Source organism: Trichosurus vulpecula, chromosome 9 (assembly GCF_011100635.1).
Source record: "Trichosurus vulpecula isolate mTriVul1 chromosome 9, mTriVul1.pri, whole genome shotgun sequence".
Lineage (NCBI taxonomy): Eukaryota > Metazoa > Chordata > Mammalia > Diprotodontia > Phalangeridae > Trichosurus > Trichosurus vulpecula.
In genome coordinates this window covers 154054027-154077374 of record NC_050581.1, presented here as the reverse complement: position 1 = coordinate 154077374, position 23348 = coordinate 154054027, and the positions used below count along the sequence as shown (strand labels likewise).

General features: G+C 41.8%; 1 protein-coding gene across 1 annotated transcript in view; it reads left to right on the top strand.

Annotated features, from left to right (window-relative positions):
- The window catches only part of FANCD2 (FA complementation group D2), a 65667-nt gene that overhangs the window by 21171 nt on the left and 21148 nt on the right, over nt 1-23348 (top strand). Inside the window, exons 15-28 of the mRNA XM_036738167.1 lie at nt 2196-2330; nt 4506-4637; nt 5484-5594; nt 8419-8528; nt 11376-11433; nt 12153-12272; nt 12510-12586; nt 13067-13213; nt 13699-13796; nt 14085-14200; nt 15443-15551; nt 19645-19755; nt 20325-20443; nt 21892-22038. Of these exons, the coding sequence (XP_036594062.1) occupies nt 2196-2330; nt 4506-4637; nt 5484-5594; nt 8419-8528; nt 11376-11433; nt 12153-12272; nt 12510-12586; nt 13067-13213; nt 13699-13796; nt 14085-14200; nt 15443-15551; nt 19645-19755; nt 20325-20443; nt 21892-22038 (1590 nt within the window). The remainder of the gene's footprint in view (nt 1-2195; nt 2331-4505; nt 4638-5483; nt 5595-8418; nt 8529-11375; nt 11434-12152; nt 12273-12509; nt 12587-13066; nt 13214-13698; nt 13797-14084; nt 14201-15442; nt 15552-19644; nt 19756-20324; nt 20444-21891; nt 22039-23348) is intronic.

Genomic DNA, 23348 nt, shown 5'->3' with positions numbered 1-23348 from the left:
CTCAAGAATGGTCATAAACTTATCTCTTTCTGTTGATGGTATCATCATCCTTCCTGTGACCTAGGTTCACGACCCTGGAATCATCCTTGACTCTCCCTTCCTTCTCTCTCACCCCACCCACATCCAATCAGGTGCCAGTCTAGTTGAATTTCTTCTGTCATGACATTTCTTGCATCTGTGCCCACCTTTTTACTCAGCTTCTACCCTAGTTCAGGATCCCATCATTTCTCATCTGGATTATTGCAAGAGCCTCTTGACTGATCTCTCTGCCCCTAATCTCCTTTTCCTAATCTTCTCCAAACAGCCACCAAATTGCTACTATTCCTAAAACACCAATCCGATTGTGCCACATCTCTATTCAGAAGCATAGAATAGTTCCCTGTTACCTCTAGGATAAAATACAAAAGCCACAGCCTGGCATTGTAAAAGATCTTACTTCTGTGGATTGCTTTGGTTTTTATGTCGCCTTCATTTCTGAATCTCTTCCTCCCTTTGCCCCTGTCCAGGGAGCCTTCCCTTCTGAAAAAGAGTAAAAGAAGAAAGAGCAGCTCAGCCAACTAACCAGCCTCCACCCTGCCTTTCTGCACTTTGTTTTCTACCCAAACTGGCTTTCTTACAGTTCTTTCATCTCCACGGCTTTGCACTGGCCTTCCCCCATGTTTGGAGGGCCCTGCATCCTCCACTCTGTTTTCTAGAATCCCTTCCTTCAGGATTCAGCTCCATCACTACTTTCTACAGGAAGCCTCTCCTGATCTCCCACAGGTGCTAGTGCTCCTCCCTAACCCACCAGAATGTACTTTTATATGGACCTATCTGTTCAGGTATAATGTAAACTCCTTTCAGTGACTGTTTTATTTCTATCTTTGTATCCCTCACACCTAACACAGTACCTGGAACATAGTAGGTGCTTAATAAATGCTTGTTGATTGGTACTTCTCTGAATTCATCATTTTGATAATTTCATATGGCCCTGTAGTATTCCATTGTATTGTACCACAAAATCCAGTTTCTATTTTTTTGTTTCCACAAAAAAGAATGCTGTGTATTTTGGTGTAAATGAGAACTTTCTTTCTTTGGCCTCTTTGGGGTATATGCCTAGCAGTGGCATTGCTGGGTCAAAGAGTATGGACATTTTAATTATTTTTAAACCATTATTCCAATTTGTTTTTGAGAATAGTTGAGATTCATTTATAGTAAAAATAATGTGCAGGTGTGCCTATCTTTTCAGGATCTCTCCAGCATTAAATATTTACTGCATTTTCTAAGTATTGATGAGTGTTTTCCCAGCCTTGAGAATGAAATTAACAGTGTAACTTCCTAGAAATTCTGACTAGGCTATTGAATTGAGCCTTCCAGGCTTTTTTGGCTGCAGGAATGTTTTAGTTCAGCCTTATCATTTTGCACTAATCTATGCTTGCATTTGTTTTCCCTCCCCTTTCTTGTCACTATACTGTTCTGTCGTAGGTTATAAACTCTCAGAGGGCCAGGGAACTTTCTGTTAAGTTTTTTTTGTATCTTGCCTATATATCATATCCTTTTGGATATTTAGTAAATGTTTTTTGATAAAAATGTTGAAGCTTGACTCAGAAGTTGTTTATTTAAATGGTATAGCAATAAATCACATTTACATAGTGCTTTAAAGTTTGCTTACAACAACCCTGTGAGGTAGGTATCCACCAATGTCCATCTAGCTCCCCAGTCTTGGAAGAAAGTCAGCAGTCCTCCCCTGGTCCTTTTCAGGCTAAAGCAGCTTTATAAAGTTTGTTACCTCAGACCACTTGGTTTCACTTTAAACCTTCAAGCAGAATTTAGCCTCCTAATGGTGGGGTCCCTTCTGATAAAGAACAGGTGGTGTCTGGGGTCCAGAGGAGAGGTGAGGAGAAAGGCCCAGAAATGGCAAATTAAGCAGTTTGATGTCAAGGAAATTGTACTAGCTTTGAGTCAGTCAGAATTGAGCCCCAACCCACCCACTTCTCGCTTTCTACTTTTGGACAGGCCATTCGGTCTCTTTCAGTTTCATCTGTAAAGAGGATAATGTTACTAATACTTAATCTACCTCACAGGGTTATTGTAGCCATCAAACTGGATAGTTTATATTAAATCACTTTGTAAACCTTGAAGCATTGCATTAACAATTTTTCAGGTCCAAAAAGTTGAATGTCTTTTCCCTATCCCATTGACTGTCTTTCTTTCAGGTTCTCAGAGATGTTTTTCCATCCATTTTGTCACTGGCTCAGAGTTTGCTGCACTCCACAGACCAGAGTGTGATCTCCTTTGGCAGCCTTCTTTACAAATATGCCTTTATGTCATTTGACACATATTATCAACAGGTATTCTGGAACACAGGTTGGGGGGATGGGGAAGCGATAGAGTTCTAAATGGATAACTTGTTTCTTTTTTTTTTTTTTTTTTTTGCTATTTGGAAAAATTAAGATTCAGACTTAGCATTTGAGTTGATTAGTTTTGTTGTAGCATTTCTTGGCTTGGCTGTAATGACAACCATCAGTTAATTTCTGAACTGAAGTGTGGTGGTTGTTGTTTTTAATTGGGCTCCATGTAGCAGGGATCATTAAATAATTTTAGATTTCAGTGTGATAAGGAGAGAGGCATAGTTTCATAAGTTAATTATAAATAATCTAGTTATCTATTGATCCTGGAACTGTTTTCTTGAAGAAAACATAAGAGTGTGTCAGCAGATTGAGCATGAGCTCCAAGAACAGGGTTCTTCACCTTTTTGTGATCTGGGCCCCTGGACCCCTTCTCAGAATAATAGTCTTAAATGCATAATATTACAAAGGAAACCAATTATATTAAAATATAGTTATCAATTTTTAAGTTCATGGATCTCAGGATAAGAAACTCCTTCCAAGATTCCTTTCCCTGAACATGAGCCATGAAGTGAAAGTGGTAGCAACTGTAGCTCTTTGGGGAGAGATTATGAAAATGGTGCTGGGCAAATCATACTGTGTAGGGTGGAAAGGTCATCGGCCCAAGAGTCAGGAGACTCCTAGTGCCCATGAGCTCTGTGACTCATTTCTTGTGTGACGGAGGCAAGACACTCCATTTTTCTGGGCCTCAGTTTTCTTACCTGTAAAATGAGAATTATAGGATCACAATATCATAGAGTTAGAGCTGACAGTGTCCTCAGAAGCCATCAAGTCTAATCTCCTCACTCTACAGATAAGGAAACTGAGCATAAGAGGGGTTAAGTGACTTGCTAGTAAGTGTCTGGGACAGGATTCAAATTCATGTTTTCTTACTCCAAGTCAAGCACTCTATCCTTTACACCACCTAGCTACTGCTTACTAAATTTGCCCCAGAGCACTTAAGTGATTTTCCCAGGGTTCACACAACTAGTAAGTTTCTGAAGGCAGGATTTGAGCTCAGGTCTGTACAACCTAGCTAGGTGTTGGGCTTGGAGACTGATAAGGACTCCTCCAACTTTAGCATTTAATCAGTCTAAATACAGAGGTGAGAGGGAAGTAAAACAAAACAAAACAAAAAATACCAGGAGTCTGCTATAGGAGGGATTTAGAGCACTTAGATTGAGAAAGATCTTCAGAACTGAGGAAGGCTATCTCTGCAGCATTGTTGTCTTCAATTACATTTGCTGGAATACAATTTTAACTTGTGCTGTGTAAGGAATTACTACAGATGACAGCCTAGTAAAATCCATACTTTAGCTGATTGCCTAAATGTACTTGTCACCTCCTCTTCATGAGCTTTTAAGAGTGCTGTACAATCTTGCTTACCGTGAATTCAGCATTCATCGCCTCTAGCCACACCTGGATTAGAAAAGGGAAAGGGCATGGATTCCAAGGAGATAGAACTGAGGCTCCATGACGAAATCAGAAGAGCTAACTTAATGTGTGTATGAATAAACAAATAGAGATAGAAACATAAACACTCGCGCACATATAAACATATGAAAAAATTTGGAACGTATCTGTGATTGTCATTAGTACACAGTGTACCTGGTGAGGAGCTTCTACTAACAACAGTGTTGGTACCTTCTCTCTGATGTGACATAGAAACTTGAAGAATTTCCAGAGTAGTGAGAGGTTAAATGAGTTGTTCAGGATCACACAGAAACAGGCTGTGTCAGGGGTGGCACCAGAACCCATGTCATCCTGCCTCCAAGGCCAGTACACCGTCCACCAGATCACAAGGCTTCTCACCAGAAATGTAGAACAGGGGATTTTAGCAGTGGGAAGGATCCCTCAAGCTCACTGAGTTGGGCCTCCTCATTTTACAGAGAAAAAAACTGAAGTAGAGAGAGGGAAGCAATGTGCCCACAGTCTCATGTCTAGTTAAAAGTGAAGGGAGTGAGTCAAGATATGTGGTGGGTATGAGCACACTTATATCTGTATAATCCTCAAGGGAATGTGGCTAGCACTGAGACATGCTAGGCACAGTCTGCTGGAGGGTAGGAGAAGAGATGGGCACAAGACCGCTGTACTGTATTTTTTTGTTTCACCTTTTCTTCATTTCTTTTCTCCTGGCAGGAAGTGATTGGCGCTTTAGTGACCCACGTCTGCAGCGGGAATGATGCTGAAGTAGATATCGCTCTAGAGGTGCTCTCAGAGCTGGTGGTTCTCAATCTGTCTGCTGTGAGACTATACGCTGTCTTTGTCAAGGTGCTTTTCTCTCTCCTCAGTCCTGGAATATTCCTCAGCCCTGGGCCTCTTTGACAGGATGTATCTGTTCACTTAAGTGCATGTTTTACTGCCTCCTCCTGTGTGCAGACCATAGTGACACAGCTATTAAATAGCAGGGCTAAGTGATTATGACTAGGGGAGGCAATGCCGTGTGTAGAAAGAGCTCTGGATTTGGAGCCTCAAGATCTGAGTTCGAGTGCCAGCTGCCACTTACTACCTGTGTAACCTTGGTCAGGTCATAAAGTTTCCTTCCACCTCTTGTGCTATGATCCCTGATCTTCTTGGGGAGGTAGAGCACATCCATGAAGCAACAGGAGAGGAAGCCGGAACTGTGAGCTGAGCTGGTGGGGAAAAGGGTTAGAGGCTGGGCTTGATTCGCTATGAGAGTCAATGGTTTTTCCTCTTGGTTATTGAAGTGATAAATGAATAACCTGAGGTCTCCGGTTAAGTCCTCACTCACAGATGAAATCTGTAACATCACCTGTTAAAACTGGAGCTTATTGCACTGTCTTATGAACCTGTGCATTATGTGCATGCACACACATATGTATGTACATATACATGTGTATCTAACCATTGACCGATGAGATTTCAAGACGATATAGTCCAATTCCTTCCTTTCACAGATGAGCAAACTGAAGCTCAGAGTGGATGTGATGTGCCCAAGGACGAGCAGGTAGTAACAGAGCTAGAAGAAGAATCTGGGTCTGACTCCAAATCCAGGAGTTTTCTACTGTACTCTGGGCAGCTAATCTACCTTGGTCTCTAGAAAGTGTCAGTCCCTGCATCTCATGGTCTGATTACCATGGTTTGTCTCCTTCACAGGGCATTCTGGATTATCTAGATAATTTGACTCCTTCTCAGATACGAAAACTGTTCCATGTTCTTAGTACACTGGCATTTAGCAAGGGACATGAAAACAGCGGCCACATTCAGGTAAGAACCACCATGGTGGAAGGAAGCTGTCATCATTATCTCTCCTCCATTTTTCGGCCAAATTCTTTGAAAAAGCTGTCTATACATACTGTCTCTACTTCCTTTCTCTCAAGCACTCCTTAGCCCTTTGGAATCTAACTTCCAGCCCTATTCAACTAAAAATACTCTCTCCAAAGTTAGCAATGATCTCTTAATTGCCAAATCTGATGTACTTTTCTTGGTCCTCATCCTTTCTCAACCTATCTGCTACATTAGACACCGTTGTCCACTTTCCTTTCTGGGTTTTCATGACACTACTCTCTCCTGGTTCTCCTCTTACCTTTCTTACCATTCCTCAATCTCATTTGCTGGTTGATTATCCCTGTCACTCTTCTGAATGTGAGTGTTCCCCAAAGTTTTAAGCTGAGCCCTCTTCTCCTTCTCTGTGTTCATTCTCGTTATCTTTCTCTCTCTCTCTCTCTCTCTCTCTCTCTCTCTCTCTCTCTCTCTATCTCTCTCTCTCTCTCTCTCTCTCTCTTTCTCTCTCTCTCTCTTTCTCTCTCTCTCTCTTCCTCTCCCCTCCTCCTTTGTCTCTCCTTCTCCCTGTCTCCTCATTGACTTCCATGGGGTTAACTATTGTCTTTGTGTGGATGGCTCATAGATGGGACTTTGAGCTCAAAACAGGCCAATAAGCAGTTGCTTGACTTGATCTCAGGAGAGAGGTGAGAGCTGGATATGTAGGTCTAAGATCATCAGCTTAAAGATCATTAAACTCATGTGAACTGATGAGGATCATTGGTCCCTAGACAAGAAAAGCTCTTAAATTTAATGTACCAACAGTTAAATCAGTGCTTATAGACAAATATGTTTGATTTTTAGTACCCACTGCCCCTTTTCTGCCACTTTGCCACCACTGCTGCAGAAACAGAAGGGGGCCACATAGGGCTGGGGGCCATTTTGTATTTTTCTTTCTCAAGGGTTACAATGGCCAAAGAATTAATCACCAAATAGCTAGCTTAGTGAGGGTGAGTTTCTTATACTTAGCTAGGCTGATCATCAAAAAGTAGACAGTCTGTCGCCATGACTTTATGTAAAACCTTTCCAGTATGGTAGATCCTGTCAGAAGTACTTCCCTGGCTTAACCTTTGGTAACTCAGGGTCATATATTTGCCATGCCTGGCACGGAAGCTGTCTGTCATCCAAGAACTAGCCAGGGCTATCCCTGCTTAGCTAATGAGATTGAATTAATTTTCCTAAAATACAGCTTGATCATGTCACCCCTCACCCAGCTTAAATGCTTTTCTGTGACTCTTCATTACTTACCAAATTAAGTCCAAGCTCTTCCCCTTGGCATTTAGACACTTCTATGTTTTGGTCCAACCTTTGTTTCCAGTCTTACTTTTCTTCCATTGTTTCAGTTTATATACTCTTTGCTCCAGATAACTTGTACAGCTCAGATCCTTGAGTGTGTTCTTCTGTTTCTCACCTCTGTGTATTTTTCATGGTCTTCTCCACCATGGATACTCTTCCCCCAGCCTCCATCCACTGGACTCTTGCCTGTTCTTCAAGGCTAAGCTCAAATACAAATCCCTGCCATGACGACTTTCTTGATCCTTTTTCTCCTAGCCAGAAGCAACTTTTTCTTTCAACTCCCATAGGCCTTTGTCTAACTGTATTTGAATGCTTCTAGTTCTGCCTTTTAAAATTATTTGTTCTGTTTTCTCTTCCCTTCTGCGTGTCAGCTTGGTGAGGACAGACTATAATCTTATATTCTTCTTTGTATCCTCACTAGCACCTCCCCTGGTGCTTTATGTTTGCCACCTCATATGTATTTGAGATATATTTGTTAATAAATGTTGAAGTGGATGAGCAGATTGTATTGGAATCCAAAATTCCTGGGATCCGTTCATGCATTTATATGAAAGTTGCTGTGGAATTTAACTTTCAGTAACAAACAGCTTCATTGTATTTCTGCTAAAGTGTTTTTCAGTACTGCTCTTTGTAGAATACTGAATAGGATTTCCTCAAAAGATTTTACACCTTATATTTTCTTAAGTATTTCTCTGAAGGCATGTCTCTTAAAGCTAAGGACAACCTGTGTAGTGCCCAGTCAGAGGGTACCCATTCCTGTCTTTTTTCCTGGCATGAGGCTTTCTCACTTAGGTTCTTTTAGGTTGTTGTTTTTTTTAATTTAATTTTTAAAATTTTATTAATACTTCTTGTTTTTACATAGACAGATCCCAACAAACAAGCAGACAAATCTTCTTGTATATTTATTTAGAGCAGTGATTTTGAAGCCTTTAGGAATAAGGAACCTTTCTACGTTGCTCATCATATAGGACCTATATAAGAGTTGTAATGTTGAGAGAGGAGCTGGAAGTAATACAAGAAGCAAAAGTCAGTGTGGTGCCCATGCCCATGCTTTCTTTTCTTTCCTGGAACTCCTCAAAATGCTTTGTGAAACCTGGGGAATTTGAAGAAACAACATATGGAAAACATGAATTTAGGGTCAAGAAAAAACTACAAAGATGAATACCATAAGGTGGGAATTCCAATATTCTTTCCTTAGGTCTTGTCCTGGATGCTGCAGATTCCATCATGCCACATGAGCCTTTCTATTAATTCTAGCAACACAGATTCCAGGAACATGAAATAGGCTGATAGATAATTTTCTTTAGAAAAATCATATGTTTGGGTTTATATACATGTCCCTGATGCCTCTACATATAAACGAAGAAGTAACTTTAGTTTTCCGTATTCACTTATAGACTGGTTGGAAAACATGTTAATAGCTTATTAAGGATAACTAACAACTTTTTTCCTTATTTTTCTGTATCCTTTGTAGGATGATATGTACCTGGTGATTCGAAAGCAGCTTTCCAGTACTGTATTCAAATACAAACTAATTGGGATTATTGGTGCCATCACCATGGTGGGTAGTATGGCAGCAGACAGGTGAGAGCGGGTTGAGTTTGTGCCTCTCAAAGTTGTAGGTTAGAAATTGGCCTTATAGTCATAAGATCATAGAATTGGTGAGGACCTTGAGATCATCAGGTCCACCCTTCTGTTTTTAGGCAGGCTAGGTGGTATCATCCCCACTTTGCTATAGCCTAGATCCAGGGAGGCTGTGATTTACTTGTCCAAAGTCTCAGAGCTGTGAGTAGCATAAGGAGAACCATAACCCTCATTAAAGAGAGCAGAGCCCTGGACTGAAAGTCAGGAGGATCTTGGTTCTAGGCTTAACTCTGACACCAGTTAGCTGTATGACTTTGGGAGATCCCTTAAACTCTTTCTTGATCTGTTAAATGAATAGTTTGGGCTAGATGAACAATGAGGTCCCTTTCTACTTTAAGATCCCATGTTCTATATTTCCTGCCACTTACTTCTCTAAGATACTATGAACCATGATAATAATGCTAACCTCCTCTCACTGGTCCACCCAAAGTCTAGCTCTTTTTTCATTTTTGCACAGATCTGTCTGACAGATTTCATTGCTTTCACAAGTAAAAGAAAAAGTTCAGTTTGTTTAACTTGTTAAACAAGCAGGAGTTTGTTACTAGTTATAGCTCTTATAAATATGTTCATGGTACAATAAAAATCATACCAGTTGATTGCTGTAGAGAAAAATGACCCCTGGGGAGGCCTTCATCTATGTACAAAGAGAAGGAAATCAACAACTGCTTGTTCTCCCCTTCCTTTATTAAATGAATTTATAAAACCAAATGGGACACTCCAGTTTATGCAAAATGACTCATGGATTGGAGATTCAGACTTGGGAGCTATGTATAAGACAGGAATTGTATAGTTATTCTAGAGATTGGCTGGGGCTGAGGTCCCCAAAATATTTTCATAGCTCAACATCCTTTCACATTCTGCTCTTCCTTTCCCAGCATCTCACGTCCTCTTTTCTCAGTACTAACCAGTAAAATAAGAACTGACATTTTTGTAATGCTGTTTTCAAGCTGTCTGTGACATTGTGTCTGTTGCTCCACTAATGCTGTACTTGAGCTTCCAGATTCTGGTCTGTCCCAAATGACAGCAAAGGGATTGGGGGCCTAGTAAGGGGATGAGCTTGAGGCTTGGTGACTTCTCCTTGGAATTGCTTTGTGAGGGTGTTTCTGAGAGCTCAGGAGACACTTTTGGAGTCCTCCTAATGTCTTCAGGTTGAAGTGGAAAGAACACTGGACTTGGAATTAGGAGACCTGGATTTAAGACTTGGTGCAGCCATTTATTAGCCTTGTGACTATGGAGAAGTCATTTAATCACTCCGCCTCAGATTCTCATCTGTAAGAGGGGATATTTGTAGTAGTGCAGCCTATATACAGCATAGGATGAAGAAAGCATTTTTTTAAACCTTAACGAGCTACAGAAGTAATAGTTCTCTTAGTTACTCTTCCTAATATTCTTTGGTTAGTAGTTATTTACATCGGTGGACTTCTCTTGATAAGGATTTTCAGTGCTACAGCCCACACTGAGTGCAACTCCCATGAATACTCCCCTGTGCCTTTATCCCTCTTCAGGAAAATTGGCCGCATTGACTCTTTTGTGGCAAAATGCTAAGCACCACATTTGTACAGCTGAGTTCATTGTCTTCCTGCCAAAATCTTTCCTGCTTTTAACTTCTTCGATTCTACCAACAGTGTGGCTCATTACCCCGGGGTCACTCAGGAGCACTTCCTCACCCTCACATCTAGCAAGCTCTCAAGTTCTGTTGGTTCTGTCTCCACAATATGTTTCTTTCTATTCCTGCTGCAGCTGCTCTAGTGCAGACCCTGGTTAGATCTCAACTATTAGAATAAATTGTTTTATTTTATTTATTTATTTATTAATTGATTTCTCTGTGTATTTCCCATCTCTCCACTCTCCACACTAGCCTTCACACTTTTACTAAAGTAATCATCCTGTGGCATGGGTCTGACTGACTGATTCCCCACTCCTTGGCTTTAAAACACCCAATGTGGCTTCCTATTGCCTTCCAAGTAAAATATAGATACCTTAAGATGGCTTTGAAGGTCCTCCAAAATCTGACTCACACCTGATTTTCTAGCCTTATTTCTCACATTTTACTATCGGATATTTTACTTGCCAGCCAAAATGAACTTTGCAGCAATCCAGTCTGCAGTCTTTTCTTTTCCTCTCTCACCTCTTTGCATTTGCCCATGCCATCCCCTGTGTCTAAAACAGACTACTCCTATGTCACTACCTGCGGAATCCCTTCTCTTCACTTCAGGCTTAGCTTGGTGCCATTTCCTTCATGAATCCTTCCCAGCTAAAAATGACAATTCTTACTACAAACCTCTTGTGCTCCTCTTTTTGGACTTTCCTGTGTATTTGATTCCATTCTAACCTGTGTCATTGTTATTTTTCTTATGTCTGATCCTCTTACTGGACTGTAACCTCTTTGAGGTTAGAAATGCCATCTTTTTTTTTTTTTTTAAATCCTTGTATCCACAGTAACTACCAACAGTCATAGAATATCTTCAGGACATATATAACTTTATTGGTATTGATGTTCCTTCCGCCAAGGTAGATAGCAACTCCTTAATAGATAGTTTTAATTAGTTTCTGTGGCTGAAAAAAGTGAGATCATTTTGCTTGTGATTTGTTTCTCTAAACTTAACTAGTCTGATTGGTCCTCAGACAACAGAAAACACATCCATTGCTAAACCCCAGGTTTAAAGCATGTCAGAATAGACTTTTAGTAGACTAATTAGTAGAGACTTGAATATAGAAGGTACTTAATGAGTGTTTCTTTAACTGAATGGAAGAACAAGAACTGAGGTTATTTACTGTTTTCCAAAGTGAGGCTTCTGGCGTGACCCCAGATGGAGCAGAACTGAGCAGTGAGCGCTGCAAACAGGTGAGTGACCTCTTTGCTTAGAACAAGATGTAAGTAGGTGCTTGATGGTTCCCTCACAGCTAAGTCAGGGAAGGAGGGAAGAGTGGGCTCCACTCACCCAAGTTTCCCAAGTGCATGAATTTACATTGTTTTGTCTACTATCACAACACCTTTGGAAAGGGGCACTATTTTTCTGTGATTGCTGGAGGTGAGGGAATGAAGAGCTTTGCAGGTGTGGCCAATACAAAGATAGAAATAGGTGGTCAGTGTGACTCCAAAGATGGCCCAGCGTGACTTGTTCAGGAGGCAGCAGGGGCTCCGGAGTCATGAGACTGGCTTCAAATGCAATCTCTGACACTTAGTGCTTGTGTGACCTCAGGCAGTCACTTAATCTCTCTGAGCCATCTCTCAAATGAAGGGGGTGAATCTGATGGTTTCTGAGGTTCCTTCCACCTCTAGATCTGTGATTCAGTCACTTACCAGAACTGTGGGATTGGCTTGTGTGGAATGAAACAAGCTTTTAACAAGAGCAAGGTGTTTTCCTTATGAGAAGGTGTTGAGGGTTTTGGAAAGGAAGTGTGCTTGGGGGCCCCCACAATGCCTCACTGGGGGGGGCTTGGTCATGTAGGATAGGTGGGGGTCAGGATGGAGGCTGGGGAGGGGAAAGTGGTTGTTTCATTGTTGCTGTTGTTCTTTTAATGTACTCATAGGTAGGTTTTATTCTTTTCCTACTTCCATAGATGACCTCTTTATTACAACTGGTGCACTCTTGCAGTGAACAGTCTCCCCAGGCCTCTGCACTGTATTATGATGAATTTGCCAACCTGATTGCAAAAGGAAAATTGCCTCCAAAAACCCTGGTATGGCCAAGTGTTCTGAATGACTTCAACCAAGTGATGCATGAGGCTGGCTCTGTAGTTGTGGGTACTTTAGATGATCCTTGCTGACCAGGAGGTTGGGGGAGGGCAATGGAGAAGGACAGAAGTGGAAAAGAACATCCTTGTGAGGTGTGTCTGAGCTCTTTGGGAAGCACCAGCCCTCAGCTCTGCTGTTTCTTAGTGGTCTCTTGCCCAAACCTGCTTCTTTGTGTTTTGAAGGAGTGGATTGAACAGACCATATGTAATGATTTCCAGGATGCATTTGTGGTGGACCTCTCTGCACTTCCGAAGCTTAGGTAAGTACTCTCTGTCCCCTAGTTTGGTTCCACCCTTAAGTAGGCTTTTCTTTCCCTCGCATTAATAAATGCCACAATCTGGCATTTAATCTGGCATTCAGGGTTTTTCAAACATCTTAAAATCAATAGCAGGATTATCTTCCTCCAAATCAAAAAGCCCTTCCATTCCCAGAGCTGCCATCTTAAGTAACAAGAGTCTCCCACAGTGGTATTTGTTTCCCTCTTGCTCAGAGAGCTGTTTCTATGTTATTTCCTTCTTCCAAATCAGATTAGAGTTGGGTCATTAACTTTTTTTTAAGAGTATTTTTTATTGTTTATTTTTGGCTCAGGAAGGCAGGGCAATTAGGGTTAAGTGACTTGCCCAAGGTCACACAGCCAGTAAGTGTGTCAAGTATAGGGTCATTAACTTGATGTAATACTCCCCCACAACCTCAGCTACTGCTTGTTCCGGGGAACATGAGGTGATTCTTTTCTCTACAGTGATTATCCCTTCCCAGTAAAAGCTTTGTATGGCCTGGATGAAGATGAGAGTCAGGATGGAATTGCCATCAACCTTCTGCCTCTTCTCCTGCGTCACGATCTTGGGAACAATATGGGTGTAATGACTTCTCGAGACCAAGACCAAAAGTCAGTGAAGTTTCTTTTTTTCCAAAACCCCTGTCTACATCTTAAATGTCTACTGGCAAGCCCACAATTCTTTGAGGTCTCAGACACGAGCAAGAATAGTTCTCCTGGGCTGGTTGCAGTGGAAAGGACAGAAGAAATGGGGATGCTTCCTTGTCCAGGAGGCTATTTGTCCCTATCACTTAACAATAAATACTAAAATGGGCAGTTTTCCTTTGCCAGTGCTTACCTGTTCCTTTCCCTTTTCCCTTTCAACCTGCTTTTGTCAGCTTCACTACCTGCACCTCCTACCTTCAATGAGACCAGCAAATATTTACTAAGCATACCTCTTCACCTAGTCCTCCGTCCCTAAAATTATTTGGCTTCCTCTGGCAAAATCCTTATTACTAGTGGTGGACTTCCTTAATTATATTGAATTTACATATATATGTGTATATGTATAATGAAATTGTAAAAGGAAACTGAGAAGTCTTTACTCTTTTTTCTAGGTTAGTGTCTCCAGTGTGCCTGTCACCCTATTTCCGGTTATTGAGGCTTTGTGTGGAAAAACAACATGGAGATTTGGAGGAGATTGATGGTCTTTTAGGTACACAAGAAAGCTTTGGGTCTCATTTTTCTGTAATCTTTGTTTATCTTTTCAATAGATGGCAGGGGAGGCTACATCCGTGTGCATGGTGACAAGGCCACCTTGCTGTGGAAAAGAGAGTTATTCTTGAGATGAAAGGGAAGTAATGTTATTATCCATGAAGGAATCCTTTGCCAAGTGTGAGGAAAGGTAGCAAATAGGAAGTAGGATCAGCTCCTAAAGGTAGCAAGATCTAGACCTTTTAGTTTGAACTGAAGGAAAGGAAAACTTTTTTTTCTTCTCTTTCAGATTGCCCTTTATACCTCACTGACCTGGATCTTGAGGAGAAGCTAGGATCCCTCTCTGTACAGGAGCGTTCCTTTAGATGCTCACTCTTGTTCCTTGTTATTAACTGGTTCCGGGAGGTAAGCACACACCTACTGAGGAGGATGAAGGAGGTCCTGGTAGGCAGGATCTGTCTTGTCTAGACTTTGTACTTCCCCAGGAGCAAGTCCAGTGCTCCACATCCAGGAGTTGTTTAATAAATATATTTGTTCCTCCTTCCATTCCTTGCACCTAAATCTGGGAAATATTTCCATTTTATATTTCTTAGATTTTTGACAGTTGTTAATAACAGCATCTCATATTTGTTTAGTATTTCTTACTTTCCAGGTCTCTTTACATTCATTGTCTCATTTGCTATCATAATCCTATGAGGTTCAATAGAAGTTTTTTTAGCCTCATTTTACAGATGAAGCCCAGAGAAATTAAATGACTTTCCTAAGTCCGCACAGCTAGTTAGTGATCACACCTCGGTTTCCTTACACCTAGCCTGTGATCTTTGTACCCATGTCTTATGATCCCAGCAATCTGCTCTTGGGGTGATCTCCAGGCTACAAGTCCCCAGCTGTGCTGCTGAATAGCATCTTATCATAAACAAATTCACTTCAACCTTTAGTCTATTCTTACAGTGTGCGAGTCATTGCATCAGGTAATGGAGGAGACACGTGAGCAGCCTTGTCCTCAGGAATTTCCTGGTTGGTGATAGTGCAGGGCTAAAGCAAGTACATAAGTTACTGTGTCATGAGAAATATGAATGCTACAGAGGCCCGAATAAGAGGAGGTTCATAGGGTTATAAGTGTAGATTTGGAAGGGACCTGGGAAGGCATCTGATCTGACTCCTTTGATCCACAGAAGAAGAAAATTTGGCCCAGGCCTAAGACAGAATTTGCACCAAGGTCTCCCTGGCTCTAGGTCTAGCAGAAATCCTGTCCACATGGCTTTCTCAACCCTGAGCTCAGTAATTGCTTATGAAGGGAAAAGGCAACTAAGAAACTCTTGGAAGGACCAGCTAGTATTTATTCATTAAAAGGCTGTTTGGTGTACTGGAAAGAGCGCTGAGCCTGAAGCTGAGAGGTCCCTAGTTTTTTATCTCCTCTCCAGTTCTTATTAGTGGGCTAGTCCTGGGCAAGCGAGTCTTTGTTTCTGACCTTCAGTTTTCTCATCTATGAAGTGAGTGTAATGATGACTAGAGGACATACTTCAGAGTTGTGAGGCCTAAATGAGATAAATTATGTAAATTGCTTTGCAGATGTTAATAACCCACATAATTATTAGCCATTATTATCATGGAGCTCATGGTAAGGGTGTCTTATGGGCTTTTCAGGTCGTGAATGCCTTCTGCCAACAAAAGTCAGCTGAGATGAAGGGGAAAGTGCTGATCCGCCTACGGCACATCACAGAGTTACAGACACTACTGGAAAAGTATTTGGCAGGTGAGAAAAACAGCCCACTTCTTAGCTTGGGGAGCCTTTCTGCCCTTTCTTCTGGCAGATAACTTTCCCTTATATCCAAGTTTCACAATTCCATCAGCCATTCATTTAGTCAACAAGCATTTGACTTATTAAGCACTTTGAGCCAGCACTGTGCTGGGAGCTGGGAATACAAAGACAAAAATGAAACCGTCCCTGCCCTCCAAGAGCTTTCATTCTGTTGGAGCAGACAACATGCACGTGCATAAGCATAGGCAAACTATATGCAAAATAAATACAAGCTCGTGTTGGGTGGGAAGGAGGGAATAGCAGGGAGAAATTAAGGAAGTGGTACTTGAGTTGGGATCCTTCAAGGTGACAGTGAGGAAGGGCATAGGGGCAGCCTGTACCAAGGTGTAGAGATTGGAGAGGAAGTATTACAGGTATGAGGAAAAGCAAGAAAACCAGTTGGAGCAGACCATAGAGTGGAGTAAGGTAGTGCATTGGAATAGAGCTGGAGAGATAGGTTGGGTCTAGATTGTGAAGGGCTCTAAATGCCAAACAGGAGTGTTTATTTGACCCCAGAGATAATAGAGAGCCACTGGAATTTATTGATTAGGGAAATGACATTGTCAGACCTGTGTTTTAGGAAAATCATTTAGACGGCTCCGGAAGGTTTAAAGACTTGAGACAGACAAATCTGGAGGTTACTGCAGTAGAGTAGGTAAACGTTTTTGAAAAGGCCTGAGCAAGCGTATGAGAGGAAAAGGGGGACAAATGTAAGATCCGTTATGGAGGTAGAAATGGTAAGATTTGGCAGGTAGTTGGCTAAATGGGGTGATAGAGAGTGAGGCATCACAGATGCCCCAGAAGTTGGAGACACAGGTGACTGGAAGCGTGGTGATACCTCTACAGAAATTTCAGCAAGTTTAGAGGAGGAGTGATTTTGTGGGAAAAGGTCATGAGTGCTGTGTTTGGGTATATTCATTTGGAGGTGCCTGCAGGGTGGCCAATTCCAAATAGTATGATAGGCAGTTTGCTATGCAGAATTAGAGCCCAGGAAAACTGAGAGCTGAGTGTGTAGATTTGCATAGAGATGATAATTAAATCCATAGATGTTGATATGGTCCCAAAGAGAGGAAAAGCAGACAAAAAGAGGTTCTAGGACAGAGCCTGAGGTACACCTGTATTCAGAGAAAATGCAATGAAGGAGTCTAAGGAAGCGTTGTCAGACAGAGAAATTTAGGCAAGATTCTCCAAGAAGATCAGGGGGTCAGAAGTGTCCTATGCTGCAGGGTGCTCAGTGAGGGTGAGGAATGAGAAAAGAGCATCCAATTCAGTCATGAAGAGATGGAGAGGAGTTTTGAAGAGAGCTATTTAACAGTGACATGCCATTAGAAGCCAGGCTGCAAAGAGTCGACAAGTGGATAAGAGGAAAGAGAGTGAAGGCAAAGAGTAGACAGATTTCTCCAGGGAGATTTTTTTTAAGGATTGTGGAAACCTAAGTGTGTTTCCACACTTAGCAGGGAAAGGACAGTAGGTAGGGTGAAATGGAAGATTATTGAGAAATTGTGGGGGCAGTCTGCTGGAAGACTGGTAGGCATGACATCAAGCAAATATACAGACGCATTAGCCTTGGTACATAGAAGGGACTCTTTTTTAACCAGACCCTGGAGTGAATCATTACTAGACACAAACATCCTGATACAAAAAGAACCAAAAAGAGGATCCCATATGAAACTGAACTTATTACATGAAGGTTTTTTTGAAAGTATTTTAAATTTATAGTGATAAAGTTGCCCTGTTTTTACATGTTCCTTTCTGAACTTTTAAAGTCTTATATTTATGCTTTTTTTCTCATTTCTTCCACTCTTTCAACAAATATTAAGCACTCACCATGGAGAAAACACTATGCTAGGGGCTAGGGAAGAAAACAAGTTTGGAAAAAATATAGAACTCATAGAAGGAAGAAAGGAAGGAAATAAGCATTTCTTAAGTGCCTAGTATGTGCCAGGCACTGGCTAGTGCTTTATGAATATTTCATTTGATCCCTGTGAGAGGTCCTATTCTCATTTTACAGTTGAGGAAACTGAGGCAGACTGCCTGGGACTTGCCCAGGGTCACACAGCTAGTTAGTTTCTGAAGTTGGATTTGAATTTGGGTGTTCCTGACTTGAAACCCAGCTCCCTCTCCACTGTACCACCTAACTGCCACCACCTACAAGGTGGAGCTTGTACCATCTTTCCCCCAACCTGCTTTTCCTCTCAACTTCCCTATTTTTGTTGATAACATCACCATCCTCCTAGTCACTCAGATTTAAAACCTGAGTCATCTTTGACTCTCTGACATCTCCAGTCAGCTTCCACGATGTCAGGTTTGTCTCTGGTGTATTTTATCCATCCCATCATCTCTATATACACTGCCAGCACCCAGGACAAGCCGTTATTCCTTCTCATCTGGGCCATTGGAATCATCTGATGATCTGCTAGCTTGCTTCCAGCTTCTTTACCCCTGTCCACTTCCCCCACAAACCCTTTTTCCTCATTCATCCTCTATACAACTAGAAATATCATCTTCCTCTTGCCTAGGTCTGACCATATTATTTGCCTTCAATGATTCCTTGCAGTCTCTAAATAAAATACTATTTCTTCAGCCTGGCATTTAAGAATCTCTTCAGTCAGGCTCTAGTCTACCTATTTTATTCCCTTTTATGCATTCTGTATTCTCTCCAAACTAGACTACTAGCTATTCCCAGTCTTGTCCTATATTCCCCAAGCTCCAGGAGTTTGTGTAGGACCTGCCTAATGCTGAGAAGGCCCTGCCTCCTCAACCCTGCTTGCTCAGACCCTTTTTGACCCATATCAAGTATCTCCCTCTTCCATGAATCTTCCTTTTCCTCTCCTCTTCTTCCTGATGAAAGTCATCTCTAATACCAAAGAACATTTATTTCTATGTTATGTCATACTTTTTTGTGGAAATGTTATGTCTCCCAGCTTAGATGATAAAGTCCTTGGAAGATGGGACAACACTCACTTTATTAATCTTTGTAACCCCAGCTCCTAGCGCGGTACCTTTAATATAAAAAACATCTAACCAATGAATTGTCTCTGTATTTTTTTGTAAAGCTACTTTAAGCCAGATTTCTAGATAATCCCATATCTGTATTCCTGGGAAACAGAACCTGTTAGTGATAGATCATTCCTAGAAGATGTTGTTTTCATTTCTTTCGCTGTCTTTGAAATAAGAGAACTAGCGTGGGATGATGGAAGAATGTGACCTTGAAGAGCCAGAAACTTCTAAGTTCTGATCCCATCTGTACCATTTACTGGATGTGTGACCATGGAGGGAGTCCCTTAACCTCTCAGGGCTTTCATGTTCTCATCTGTAAATGGGGATAAGAACCCATCATACCCACATCCTGGGGCAATTGTGAGAGAATTGCATGAAGGCAGTGTTTGTAAAGCGAGGGATCAGGAAGGGTACAAGTGATTAATAAGCTCCTGCTATTTGCTAGGCACTGTGCTAAGTGCTTTGCAAATATTATCTCATTTAATCTTCACAGTTTCACAGCCTTCACCCTGATAGGCACTCTTATGATCTCCATTGACCATTGAGGAAACTGAGCCAGACAGCTTAGGATTACATGGCTAGGAAGTGTCTGAGGCTGGATTTGAATTCAGGTCTTTCTGACTCCAGGCCTAACACTCTTTCCACTGCTTAGCCCAGCTAACTGTCTTGCAGCACATTGAAAAACCTTAAGTCACAAATAAGTGTCAGCTCTTATAAGTAAATATAGTAGAGCTGACTTTGAGGGAAGCCAGAAATGGGGACCTGTATGTTTTTGCTTCTCATCTACAAGGATCCTGTTACTGGCTAGAATTTTTTTTTTACTTGCTCAGTTAACGTAATCTCTCTGTATAAGGTTTCTTGAACAGCTTGCTGAATTTCATGGCAAGCCAATTAATATAGCTTTGTTTTGCATCATCTCACAAAAACTGAGCTGTGACCAGCAGTTCGTATAAGCCTTTGTGGCTGCATTGAAGTCCAGTGGTAGGGTGCCCATGACTGGAGTTGCTCTGTGATGATTGCTAGCGAGCTTCTCTTCTCTCTGTCTCAGTTACTCCTAGCTATGTCCCTCTTCTTGCAAATTTTGACTTGGAGACTTTAGATGGAGGCCCTCACACTAGCACTGCTGTTACAGTGAAAAACAAAAAGAAGGGAGAAAAAGGTAAGCATTTCTTTTTTCCTACATTCAGCCTCATCATGGGTTATTTTGAGCTGACTTGGTGGCCTTGGCTATCATGTGCATAACCTCTGACTCATATGCCAGGTGCCCTGAGGCATGAGGAGTTTAGAGGGGACTGTGGCCTCCAGCCCCTTCTTGGGAAGTGTTCTAACTGTGCATAAGGGGCTATGTTTCTTCCACGTGGTTACTCCTTGTATTGACGAAGACCAGAGTCTGTCCCTTCATGCCTTACATCTTCATGAGTTTCCTGGTAGCTAGCCCTCTGGTGATGAGTCTATGTAAATTGAGCTGGGCTGGTCCTTAGATGACAAACAGTTATGAGATATGCATTGAGAGGACATGTCCCAGCTTCATTTTGCTAGTGTAGCTTTGGACAGTTGAGAGCACCTCAACATCACAAAGAAACTTTGGCGTGAGGCTTCGGAAAAGGGAACATGCCATAATGGAGGGGGAGGGGGGTGCAGGATGTTAAGTTGTTTTGTCTTGTAATGATTCCCATGCACAGCATTGTTCTCTGGGCAGGATTATTGTTTGTTGTTTTTCCTCTGAAGCACAGGGAGGAAAAAAACGGAAAGCCGATAGTGGCAAGTCTTCCTCCCTGGAGGGACCTTCGAAGGAGGATGGTTCAGAATGTGAACATTCACAGTCTGATAAAAGTCAACTAGAAAAGGTATTGGGGCGGGGGGGAGATTGGAGGGAGAGAGAGCAAGGTTGTTACCCCATAAACTTATAACCCAGCATATTCTACCTATGTAATGGTTCCTATGCCCCCTCTGTGCTGGACAGCTGAAAGACTCCCATCATGTCATCTAATGACCCATCTCCCCTTCCCTGGAGGCAGCTACCTGAAGACCCAGAGAGTCTGGGATTGCCTCTGCCTATCAGTGACCCACCTCTAACCTGTTAGGCTCAAGAACTCTATATTGTGAGACTTACTATAGTAGAAATGTCATTATACAGTGATGAGCAATACAGCACTGTTGTCTGCTGTTTCATTCTTCAGGTAGCTGGTATATTGGAGAAGAAGCTGATCGAGAGATCAGAGGACCCTTGGTTGACAGTAGCTTGCCCTATGACCCTGACTAGGTGCCACCTTGTTTGTGCATCCACTTTCTTATCTATAGAATGCAACAATATTCGTTATTTGCCTCACAGGCTTGTCATTGTGTTCTCTGAGTATAGGCTACTGTTTTTATTATTTCTGTTATTTTAACCACTTAGAGATGAGCCATCTCAACAATCCGAGACCTTAAAATACACAAGAAAAAAATTATAAGTGATTGTTGGCTTTGAGGCAGTGTGCCATAATGGGTAGAGAGCTGGCTCCAGCACCAGGAGGACTTGGATTCAACTCCTGTCTCTGCCCCATCCTGGGCAAGGCACTGAAGCTCTTGGGGCTTCTGGGCACCCCTCTACGACTGAGGGGCAAAGACAGTGCCATCTGACATGAGTGGGAGCCTCCTCTCGTGAGAGGTAACAGTGGCATCATGGCTCCCCTGCCTATCTCTGCCCTTACTAATTTGTAAAACAGTCTTATAGTGTCAGTTCCAGATAATGTGAAAGCACACACTCCTTTTGTTAATGAACAAAAAAAAGATGGGAAAGTTGGATGTGCTGTTGTTGTCTTGTGGCAATCATTCTTTTAGGCAGCTCTGCTTCGCTTTTTTGTGGGAAGAGAATATGGAGTGGTTGGTTGTTGGGAAGTGAATAACATGTCAATATAAAGTATATCCATTTTAAAAAGGACAAAAATTAGTTATAGTATAACTCTTTATTTTTGGGGGGAAGGGGGAAGGCAGAGCAATTGGGGTTAAGTGACTTGCCGAAGGTCACACAGCTAGTAAGTGTGTCAAGTGTCTGAGGCTGAATTTGAACTCAGGTCCTGCTGACTCCAGGGCCGGTGCTCTACTCCCTGCACCACCTAGCTGCCCCAGTATAACTCTTTTAAAAGCTTCCTTAATAAACTTAAAATTTGATTGAATTTATGCTCATCTTTTCAGAAATCTAGCTTTTGCATGAAATTAGATACATTAGTGTACATTAGTGTAGTTTTCAAAAAAAAGTAGATTTGGCCCCAGGATTTACTGTATTGTATGTACTGCTGCTGTTTTTGCCCAGGATTTCACAGAGAAGGAGGAGGAGAAGGCTTCTGTGTCCCTCCAGAATTATATCACCTTCTTCCGAGAGTTAGATCTTGAGGTGTTCTCTATTCTATGCTGTGGACTTCTGACCAAGTCCCTGTTGGATACCGAAATGCACACTGAGGTAAGGGATTGAGTGGGGACCCTATGGTGCTAGGCTGCACCCTTCTACACAAAGTTCCTGGACATTATTCTTATTTTGGGAGAAATCACAGAGGCAGGTAGTAGGAAAATTTGGAATTTGGCTTGATAGCCTCTCTCTGGGGAGGAGGGAACAAGCTTTTCCTAAACACCTACTATGTGCTAGGCACTTTACAAATAAACTCGTTTAGCCCTCTTACCTCAGGCATCCTGGTTAAAGAAATCATTCATTTTATCACTATACAGTTTACTGAGGTGATTGACTTCTGCCTTTATCTCTGTGAGGAATTTTGCATTCTGAGGTATTCAGAGTACTTCTGTAGGGCGGCCTGGTTCTGGGTCAGCTGGGGCCAGCTCCACTGTCCTAGAGAAAGGATGTATCTTGCCATGCTCTTCAGTCAACTGGAGATACATACTTAACCATCTGAGATGTCAATTCCAATGTTTGGGATAGATTTCCTTCTGTTCTGAGTAACATGGTGGCCTTGGAGTAGCTTCTTTTAGTTGATAATAGTATACACTAAAGAGAAGAAACTGTGAAGGTAAAAATAATTTAACCTGAGGAAGCAAATGCTGTTGCCATGAATGATGCACTTTTCATCTCTAGGTTTTTAGATGATTTAGTCTCAATCCATAGGTAGAGGGGGAAGCTGAAGGATTCATTTAATTACAGGAGAGAAAACTATTACTGATGACTCTTCTCATTAGGTTTAATTCACTGAAGAAAGTTTCGCTCTAATCATTTCAGAGGTCGGAGCATAGTAGCATTGCTGTACTGTGAAATGGGAGGGTTTTCCTGTTAGACATTTAGGTTTTAGATTTTTGGAAAACTAGAAAGGTGAGAATTCCCCTTCAGATGCTCCGAGAGGGGGCAAAGGTAAAATGTGTGAACTTCAGATCACACATCTCTTCTGGCTCCTTCATTTTAAAGTTCAGGAAACTGGGGCCCACCCAGGTTCAGAGACTTTCTCAAGGTCATATAGACAGTTAAGTAGAAGAGCCAGAATCTGAAACAGATCCACTTACCCCAAATCCAGAATTCTTTCTGCTATGTTCATGAACCTGATAAAATGGTAAATTTCAGCTGCCAAGATGAAACCCCACCCTTTTGATATGATAACCCTTAAATGAAAACAAGCCAAAGGAATGGATGAAACTCACTTGTTTCTGGTTGGAGGACACTGGTTACAAGATACAGGATGTCCCAAAAGTCTTAGTGCAGTTTAAAACTTTCATAACTTCAGAAGTATAAATGCTACAAATTTACTCCCCCCCCCGAAATACCCCAAAAGT